Source organism: Octopus bimaculoides, chromosome 8 (genome assembly GCF_001194135.2).
Source record: "Octopus bimaculoides isolate UCB-OBI-ISO-001 chromosome 8, ASM119413v2, whole genome shotgun sequence".
Classification (NCBI taxonomy): domain Eukaryota; kingdom Metazoa; phylum Mollusca; class Cephalopoda; order Octopoda; family Octopodidae; genus Octopus; species Octopus bimaculoides.
This window is the reverse complement of record NC_068988.1, coordinates 12634703-12645696: the sequence shown is the minus strand read 5'-3', so window position 1 is coordinate 12645696 and position 10994 is coordinate 12634703. Positions and strand designations below refer to the sequence as shown.

General features: G+C 36.2%; 1 protein-coding gene across 1 annotated transcript in view; it reads left to right on the top strand.

The window, feature by feature from the left end:
- The window catches only part of LOC106874946 (hippocampus abundant transcript 1 protein), a 74278-nt gene that overhangs the window by 28876 nt on the left and 34408 nt on the right, over positions 1-10994 (top strand). Inside the window, exon 3 of the mRNA XM_014922870.2 lies at positions 6673-6765. Coding sequence (XP_014778356.1) covers positions 6673-6765 — 93 coding nt within the window. The remainder of the gene's footprint in view (positions 1-6672; positions 6766-10994) is intronic.

Here is a 10994-nt window from a genome sequence, read left to right as displayed (position 1 = left end):
TCAGTACCGCCTGACTGGCCTTGTAGGGTTTTCGAGCGAGATTGTTGCCAGTGCCCCTGGACTGGCTCTTGTGCGGGTGGCACATAAAAGACACCATTTCGAGCATGGCCGTTTTCGTGCGGGTGACACGTAAAAGCACCCACTACACTCTCTGAGTGGTTGGCGTTAGGAAGGGCATCCAGCTGTAGAAACTCTGCCAAATTACATTGGAGCCTGGTGTAGCCATCCGGTTGCACCAGTCCTCAGTCAAATCGTCCAACCCATGCTAGCATGGAAAGCGGACGTTAAACGATGATGATGATGATATGTACACGACAGGATTCTTTCAGTTTCAGGGACCAGTGTGCCAGGCAGTGGGACTGAACTCAAGACCGCATGATTGGGAAGTTAGCTTCTTAACCATACACCTATGTCTGCCCTGTGTGTGTATAAAAACAATGAGTTTAACAAGCTACGTTTTGTCTGACTCAAATGTTTTTTAATAAAATTAATATCCTCACTATCATCATTTATACATTCATTTTTCCACACTGGCCTGGGTTACACAAAATTTATTGAGGTCAGCCAAAGAAAAATGTATCTCATTTAGTCACCCTGAGGGCAATTTTTCTGTTTGTAAATCACTATAATATTAGTCATTGTGCCCATGTGGTCTTTTCCTCACCACAATTATTTCTAATTAAAGTTTTGATGCTCTCTACTTCAAATGTTAACACAACATAATAATAGCATTCACTATACTATCTCACCTAACTTTACAATACAATACCATAAGTTTGTTTAGTCCCATTACAATTTCTTTTTTTCTTTTCTTTTCTTTTCTTTTAAGTAAAGGTAATTACTGTAAATTGTTGCTATTAAAATTGTAGTTTAATATTTTTGTATTTCACACATACACGCATGCACACGCACACATGTGCACGCATGCACACACACACACAGGAAATTTAAATTCTTAGTTCCTCTGTATGGCACCTTGGGCATGGTTCTTCTAGTATAGCCCCAGGCTGACCAAAGCCTTGTGAGTGGATTTGGTGGATGGAAACTGAAAGAAGCCCGTCGGATATGTGTATGTATGTATATGTATAAGTGTGTGTGTATGAGTATGTGTATATGTGTGTGAGTATGTATATGTGTGCGTGTGCATTTTATATATGTATGTATATGTACATATGTGCAACACATACAAGCAGCAACGTTTGTTTCCAGTCTTCTGTGAAAAACTTCTCTGGATATGGGAAAAAATATTACCATGCTTGAAAGCAAGTGCGTGTTGGTGACAGGAAGAGTATCCTGTTATTGGAAATCTGCCTAAGAAAATTCCATGTGACTCATGCAAGCGTGGCAAAGTGCATGTTAAATGATGACGTCTATGTATGTTTATATATTTATGTACATATATATGCATATGTGTGTGTATATATATATATATATATATATATATATATATATATATATATATATATATATATATATATATATATATATATACTCTTTTACTCTTTTACTTGTTTCAGTCTTTTGACTGTGGCCATGCTGGAGCACCGCCTTTAGTCTAGCAAATCGGCCCCAGGACTTATTCTTTGGAAGCCTAGTACTTATTCTATCGGTCTCTTTTGCTGAACCGCTAAGTTACGGGGGACATAAACACACCAGCATCGGTTGTCAAGCGATGTTGGGGGGACAAACACATACACACATACATATATATATATACATATATACGACAGGCTTCTTTCAGTTTCCGTCTACCAAATCCACTCACAAGGCTTCGGTCGGCTCGAGGCTATAGCTGTTTTCAAAGCTGTTTTCAAACTGTAGCACTCAACCTGAGCTTATAGGCTATCTATACTGTTGAATTCTAGTCTTAAGTAATATCAAAATTCTTCATGTGTAGAAGACCCAGGCGTCACAACAGTAAAGTTCTTGTGTGGGTTTAGGAAAAACTAAAATATAGTCCAAATAAAAAGACTTTAACACATCTTTAATGATCGTTACAATTATTTCTATGCTCACCCTGCTATCAATGCCAAAGGTCCCAGGGTGTGCTCTTACATTGCATACAATGTAAGGGCATGTATTTGATGCATTTCGAAAAGGTGCCACGCTAATGTTTAAAACTGCAAATATTATGTAAACTTTCACTCAGAACTTTTGTGTGAACTGGCGTTGAAAGCAGAATTGGTACAGAAGCACTTGCAACTGGTCATTGAAGATGTATTAAGATTTTTCTTTGTCTTCTTATTTCGATTATATATATATATCTATGTGAGTGTGTGTGTGTGTGTACACACACGCAATAATAAACTATACATTTGAGTGGGAGAATGCCATCTTTGATTCTTCATATGGTCTGAATAGCTGCTCTGTCTATTAATCTTTGTATTACTTTCAATATATGGCTGGTGGTGTAGTTAGTGGAGTACTAGCTGCGACTCGACCATTGTACAGAATGGCTGTAGACTATAGTTCTTTACCTTCGGCAGTATGATAAAAGAATTACTTTATTTATTTTTATGTATTTTGATTAAATTCAGTAATCTGCCAATAATGTATGACTAACAACTAGTAGTAGTAGTAGTAGTAGTAACTGTTGTTGAGTTGGCTCTATCAAAGATCTGATTTATGTATGTGTGATATCTTTTGATTGTTAGCATGAATCAAGAAACATCTCATTATCTCATTACTAGCCTTCTATTATTAGATCTGCAGCCAGAGTTATTTTTCTCAGGTTGCCAGTGGTGGTGGGGGCATCGATTAACATTTTAATCTCAAGTGAGAGAGAAAGATGCGGTTAAAAGACAAAATGCAAAATTCACAAAAGTAAAAAAGAAACAAAAAAAAATTGGTTATGTAGTTATGTAAGATTGTGCAAAAAAATTAAAAAAATAAAAAGAAGGGAGAAGCATATTACCTTAGATAAGGAGGTAAGTGTTGTCTCACTCCCAACTTACTTTCAGACTTTCTCATGTAGGAATGGCTGTGTGTTTGAGAAGTTTGCCTCCCCAGCAAGCACTTTTGGGTTCAGTTTACTATAGCCATGGATTGGCCCCGAAGCCTTGTGAGTGGTTTTTGTAGGCTGAATTAAGGCTGCCATATATCTATGCATGTGTGTGTGTCTGTGTGTGTGCTATATTTTGCTTACTTCTCCAAAAGTTAGTTTGTATTGAACCAGCCATTATGATCTGATCTTTGATACTCTACTTCATTGTAGAAGTGACTATAGTGTCTGTTTTCCATGCTGGCATGAGTTGGATGATTTGACAACAGTTGGCAGGCTGGAGAGCTGCACCAAGTTCCAGTTGTCCGTTTTGGCATGGTTTCTATGTCTGGATGCCTTTCCTAATGCCAAAGGTCAACTGTCCTCAAGGTGTTTGCATACCTAGATAAATACAGATTTAGGATCAATTCTAGCAAAGGTGATGGGTGATATTATCTACTGGGGTCAATTGACTGCTCCCCTTCTCTCAAATTTGTGGCTTTGTGCCTATGTTAAAAACATCATCATCATCGTCGTCATCATTATTATTTAGGTGGTGAGCTGGCAGAATTGTTAGAACATCAGAAAGATGCCTTGCTGTATCCCTGCTCTCTGTGTACTGAGTTCAGCTTTGTCTTTAATCCCTCCAGAATAAGTACCCATCAAGTAGTGAGGCTGAAGGTGTTGGCTTTCCTTCAAAATTCCTGGCTCTGTAGAAATCCAAACCAAAGGATGCTGGGTTGGCAGAATTGCTAGAACATCTGAAAAAAATAGGGGGAGGGGTCAAATGTCATTAAGGAGATGACAAAGGACTGTAACAAATGGCAAGATGATGTGATGGGGAAGATCCATCCACCCAATGCAAGCATAGAAAAACTAATATAAAAAAGATGATGTAAAGGTTTTTTTTTTGTGTTTTTGTTTTGTAAAATTTCAAGGCATGCATTGCAGAGTTAAAGCTCCTTTTGTACTAATTTCAATGTTTTGTTACTATCATGTGTTTAAGAAACACAGTTTCTAATATTATACTATAATAAATATTGCAAGATTATTATTATTATTATTATTATTATTATTATTTCATAATCTTGACTAATTGTTGAGTTGCAGGAACAGTAGATTGCTGCCGCTAGATTGAAGGTTTATTAGTGTTTAGTTACATTTCTAGATGTTTTAAGTTAACCATCATTTAAGTTAACCATCATTCTGTCATTCTGGAGCAGAATGAGATGACCAGGCATGGCTGTTTGGATACTGGTGTTTTGGCATGGCTGACTGGACATTGAACCAGTTTTGGCAACGGTACTTTTTGGCACTTGAGGAAAATACACACACACACGTCCACGAAGAAATGTACAGAGAGAGAGAGAGAGAGAGAAAGAGAGAGGGATTATGAGATTACAATTTATTAATTGAAACCAATTGACATAAACACTTTCTACTTCACAATAATGTTATGATTTGCTGTAACATAACATTATTGTTATTATTTGTATCACGTGCATAAATAAATGTACTCAGAGAGAGAGAGAAAGAGAGAGATGATTATTTATTAATTGAAGCCGATTGATGTGAACACTTTCTGCTTCATTTTTATGTATATGATGGCTAATGAAAGTTAAAACAAAGTTTAGTAGCCAAGTTGTTTATAGTAGTTGTGGTAACAGGTTAGTCAGTTTTAGTAATTAACTAGAATTAAAATAAAAATTTTCATGGTGCTGAAAGGTTCTGGGGGACAAAACGCCTGATATCAAATAAATTAGCATTGCATCAGCAATGGTAAATAGGCAGGGCAGAAATGGCAATGCCAAAACGTCTCATAACCATTCTGGGTCTGCATTTGCTAAGTATCAGTTTTATAGTCTTATGGTTGGCTATGCAATATAGAAAACTGTAATCAAATAGACAAGTACTTTTTGATGTTTCAATGATGGCATGCAAACTTTTCTTCTTTGCTTCCCCCACATCTCATGTGCTAATCTGCTGTCCACCTCTGAGTTAATTTTTTTCCTTTTTAATTTTATATCAATGTGCCAAACCTGTTGAATGTTAGTTTTGAAAATGTGACAGACTTAGCAGTACCTTTATGCATTGTTAGTTAAACCCACCCCACTTAGAGACAAACGGTCAATAGCTGTCAACTCACAGGTGTTGGATTATTGTTGAAAAATATGAAACTCAGTTATATTTTCAATATATGTTGTATTCAAAGAAGAGCTGCTGGTGTCTCAAGTACTATACTGATTCTACCACAATATTTGCCTGTTTGGCAAGGCGGCGATAAATTAAGTACCAGTTGCGTATTGCACTGAATCTGTTGATGCTTTTTGGAAGGATATGAGTATCATACAGTTGTGCTTGTGTAAGAAAACAATATTATAAGTAAGGGTGAAAGAAGATTGATGGTGTGTTTGACCAAATGGCTTGTGGCATTCAGTAATCTGCCCTTGTATTCCGAGGTAAAATTCTACCAGGGTTTCACTTTGGTTTCCATTCCTGCAAAGTTACTCTAGTAAATATTGTACTGGTATTAATGTAGTCAGTCATACCTCTTCTGTGTATTTCTGTGACTTGGTACCAAAGTTTGATAATGATGTTATAGGTAAAGGCAATGATTTGGCAGTAGCACACTGAACTAAATGACATTGAATAATGTAGCTTTAAGTCCACTATGTTTGAGTTCAAATACCACTTGAGTTGGCATTGCCTTCTATCGTTCTGGGGTCAATAAAATAAGTACTCTCCAACAAAAATAAAAGAATCTTTTCGAATTTCTACACTGTTCTCTTTATGAAAATTAGCTTTATTTCAATTATTATTGGTAGCTTCGTTAGTGTCTTACAAAATGCACTGCAGTATTTATTTATTTATTTATTTATTTAATATTCTGAGTTCAAGTCCTGCTGAGGTCAGCTTTGCCTTTCATCATTGGGTTTGGAAAAGATGAAAAGCAAAGTAGATCAGGCAAGATTTGAGTTCAGAGCATGAAAAGACATAGCAAATTACCAAACTACCACAAGGTATTTTGTTCAACATTCAGCTGATCCTATCAATAAAGAAAGATTCTGTTAATGAAAGAAAACAATAAAAATCAATAAAATGTGTACTTATGAGATATTGGTATCAATTAACCTAGTTAATAAGAAACCTGAGGCAGGATATAAAACTGTCCAACTTGAAGTGCTCATATTTAAATTAACTCTGTCTTTATAATTCTATTTAAGAATATGTTGTTAAAATATTTTGCAATCACCAACTTATTAATTAAAATGTTAATTATTGTATTAAATTCATCCAAATAAATACTTGATTATTTTTTTCCCCCAAAATTAATTAAAGCACCCAGACAGATTTTCTTTATAAATATGGTTACGAATCAGTCTGTTTCTTCAAGCATTCTTCTTAATATTCTACTGTTGCTTAAAATGGCAACCTGGTAGAATTAGCATGCTGGGAAAAGTGCTTAGTGGCATTTTGTCTGTGCTTGTGTTCTGAGTTCAAATTCTGCTAAGGTTGATTTTACCTTTCATTCTATTTGAAGTCAATAAAATAAATACCAGTTAAGCACTGGGGATCGATGCAATAGACATAACCCCTTCCCCAAAATTGTTGGCCCTGTACCAGAATTGTAAACCAATATTTTGTTGTTGTTTTTAAAGACTTTCTGACTTTGTCTCTTTTTGTTTTTGCAGTCTGGATTACGGCAGCCTAGTATATACCATGCCTTAGTGATTATATTTTTAGAATTCTTCTGCTGGGGGCTTCTCACATCCCCCATTATTAAGGTAAGTTATCTGAATCTTCATTTCTTTTGTTCTAGTTAACAGCTGGATTGGTACTGCTGTGGTTCATCAATCAAATGTCTCATTTACAAACAAAGGCAGTGCTGATTGGGTTCTAGCCACTCTCACCGTCACTCATTTCTTCTTCTATTATTTCAACTCCTTCCTCTCCGGAATGTCATCCCTTTGGAAATCTCTCTCATGTCTTTTTTACGGGTATTTACCTGCAACAGTTTAAACAGAACCATTAACTGCATCAAGCTCACTAACCTGAGGGGTCATGGGCACTATCCTTTTGTCTAGAATGAGCAAATAACAAAAAACAAAAAAAAATAAAAGAAGCGACAAAAAAAAAAACCCCCAAAAGACTCCAAACATGATTAAAAGTCATATGGTGCATGTGTATTGTTTCTGTGGTCAACAGCTATGGCAATGTTGTGCTGTTTTAGTTCGTTAACATACAACCACAATGGTTATAATTGGTCCCTTGGGTGCCTTTAGTAGAGTTCACTCTGTTGCATGCGTTTGGAGTTAGGTCCTCCAGTTTGAGGATGACTTCCTCTTTCTCTCCGAGTAGTTTGGAAGTCAGGAAGTGAAGGGTCATGAGTTCTTCCCCTCCCCATCATCATCATCGTCATCGTCATTTTAATGTCCACTTTTCCATACTTGCATAGATCAGACAGATTTTGTTGAAGTAAATTTTTTATGGCTGAATGCCCTTTTTATCACCGATCCTTACTGATTTCCAAGTAAGTTAGTATTTCCCCAAGGCCAAGCTTGTTTTCACAGAAGGCTGAAAATGAACAACACTGCTCGTATGACAGTGACACTTTTTTACAGCTATTACATGACTAGTTGGTTAAAGATACCACAAGAAAACCATGCCTGATTCTATTTTTAGTTCTCAAATGTCAGTCTATTGTTTCTGTTTTTCTCAATGACTTGGATAAATTGGGCAACAATAATCCACTTTTTAGAGCAGATGTCATAGAATCGAAAGTAGGTCATATTGCTTTAGTGTTTCTGCCATAGCTGACACTATGGAAATATCCAAACTAAGCACTTTGTATTAGCAAAAGATTTGCCATTACTTACAACAGCAAGCTATTCCTCCTCTCTTCGGTATTGACTTACAGTTTGGTGGATTGAGCTGTTGAGAAACTATGCCTTCTTGCCTATGAATACAGAGCTGCGCTGATTATAAAGAAAATGAATTATCTATCTATTTATTGACTACTTGTCTGATTGCTTATTAAGCTAAGTTACCTGCAGCAGCTGCTTTCAACTTGGTAGTAATGATGGTAGATTAGTCTCAAAGGAAGTTAGAGGCAGTGAATTTTTTTCTTTTTGAGAGCACGATCTCTAGAAATGCTTTGGGCACAATATGTCTGTGTAATTTATTTATTTATTTATTGGGTGTATTAAATAACTCCTGCTTAAACATTGAATGTTTATCCCATTAGCTCTATTGATTACAATTCAGCAAAGTTTACTTTTTTGTTCTTGTTTTTTAATTTAACCTTGGTTATTTATTTATTTTAAAACTGCTTTATTATTTATTTTCAAACTGCTTTGCTGCTTGAGAAAACATTTTTTTTTTACTTCTGTCTTTATTTTCTTATTAAAAACAATATTTTTGTTTTGTTAGTGTTTATATTTATTTTCACTCTGTCGGTTTGATAGGTGTATAAAGACTAGAAATTCGCATCTTCATCCATTGTCTTCTACTTGTTTCAGTCATTGGACCGCAGTACTTATGTAATTTAAAGTCTGGTACTTATTCTATTGGTCTCTTTTACAGAACCATTTAGCTCTGGGGATGTAAATAAAGTAACACCGGTTGTCAAGTGGTGTTGGTAGTAACACTCACAGATACAAAAACACACAGGGTGAACTTCCACACAATTTCCATCCATCAAAGTCATTCATAATGTCTGTGTACGTTTGTGTCTCCTTGTCTTGACATCATGTAATAGCTTTAACCCTTTTGATACCAACCTGGCTGAAACCGCCTCTAGCTTTGTAGCACAATTGTCTTGTTTTCATAAATTTGGAGTTTTAAAATCTTCCACCGAGCCTTAGTTGCAATTTATGTTTCTAATACTAGCTTAATGATAACTAAGTTATTTTACTAAATTCTTTGTTATATCTAAAATTAATTGAAAGAAATACAGAACATGTCAAAACAAATACGGTAACGAAAGGGTTAAATAAGTGTCACTGTCATATTAGCAATGTCATTTACTTCCAATCTACAAAATCATTCTTAATAGTGAGGAACTATTGCTTTGGTTGGAAGCAGTTTAGGATTGATAGCAAGAAGGGCATTTGGCCTTAGAAAAATAAATCTGTCCAACCCCTGCAAGCATAGAAAAGTGGATCTTAAAATGATAAGGATGATGATGATGGTGGTACATATATACCTAGGTAGTGTTCCAACTTATCTTTCCAACAAACGAGGGGGTGCTGAAAAGTTCCTGGCTTTGGATAGAAGAAAATACAGGATGATCAGTTAATTATGATTTTATTCAACATATTCCCCTTTTTGCATTCACACACACTTTTGTAGTGGTCCTTCAGTTTTTTCTAAGCCCTCTTAAAGAACTCAGAAAGTTAGGCCTCTCCAACCAGGCCTTTCATGACACCCTTAAAGCCAGAAACTTTCCAGCACCTCGTCTCGCTTTTTCAGTTTCCAAATTCATATTCTTACAAGTGTCTTAAAGGTAGGTGTTTTCAACTGACTGATGCTTACACAGGGCAAACAAATCTCTTCTGCTTTTGTTGGAGTTAATATTAATTTGATATGAACAGGGTATTCAACTTTAAGCTTCAGCTAGATATCAAGAAAGCAAGAGAATTTATCCTAACACTTTATTGACATTATATCTTTCTGAAGGTCAAGCTCATTGTATATATCTATTTTAATCCTCGATAAGACATCTTGTTTAAATTTCATACTTTGTGCTACATTGAGCACACAAAATAATGCCCTACAAAATGTGTTGACTCTGCTCTATTTTTATTTCTCTTTCAGTGGTAGTTCTTTTCAATTGTTATAGCATTTCTTCTACGTAGCAGAGCTATTGTTGGCTGTCATATAGAAATTTATCCAACCCATTCAGCAAACTCTCTCTCTCACACACACACAGAAGAGCCTGTGTGTAGTTGCTTGACCCGTGAGAAATAGTAGTCAAAGCTTTTTGAGTGAATTCGGTAAACAGAAACTGAAAGAAGCTTATTGTGTGTGTGCGTGTATGTGTGCTTGTACGACCCTTTTGTCTTGTCATGGCGTGATAGCTGTAAATGATTGTTATTGTCATACATGCTGTGTCATTCATTTCTAGTATATTGTGAGAACATACCTGACCATAACAAAGTATTCCCTTATTTGGAAACAGGTGAGGGTTGGCAACAGGAAGGGAGGATATCCAACCATTAAAAATCTGCCTGAATAAACTCTGTCCTACCCATACAAGTATGGAAAAGTGTAGGTTAAAATGATGATGATGTCCCTAATACAAACTCTAACCCTGAGTTTATCTAATAACTTACCACTCACTTATAGTTAATCTCTCTCTGTTCAAGTCCTTCTTCTTGAGAAGAATTTAACCTAAATAACCTGGCACCTACCCTCACATACTACATGCAGATAATACTTTGTATTGTTCTGTAATCTCTGTCTTGCAAACCTCTCAATCTTGTTAATACCTCCCCATTGCAAATAGTTCACATGGACATGTTTCCTTGTCTACTTGTCTGTGAATTCCTTTGCTACATTCTCTTTTGCTTCTTATACTTTTAAAACCTTTAGAAAAATCCTGGAAGGTATGGGGAGAGACACACACACACACATAATATATTTAAACAGATTTGTAAAACCTGTGTGTGTGTGTGTGTGTGTGTGTATACACACACACACACTTGTGATTTGATTTCTATTTTCGTTCTTTGCACTGCCAAACCCCCCCCCACACACACACTTATTTATGTATGGATGCATGTATGTGTGTATTATTATCGTGGAGGTGCAATGGCCCAGTGGTTAGGGCAGCGGACTCGTGGTCGGAGGATCGCAGTTTAGATTCCCAGACCGGATGTTGTGTGTGTTTATTGAGTAAAAACACCTAAAGCTCCACGAGGCTCCGGCTGGGGTGGGTGGTGGTGGTGACCCCTGTTGTACTCTTTCGCCCCCAACTTTCTCTCATTCTTTCTTCCTGTTTCTTGAGTAACAC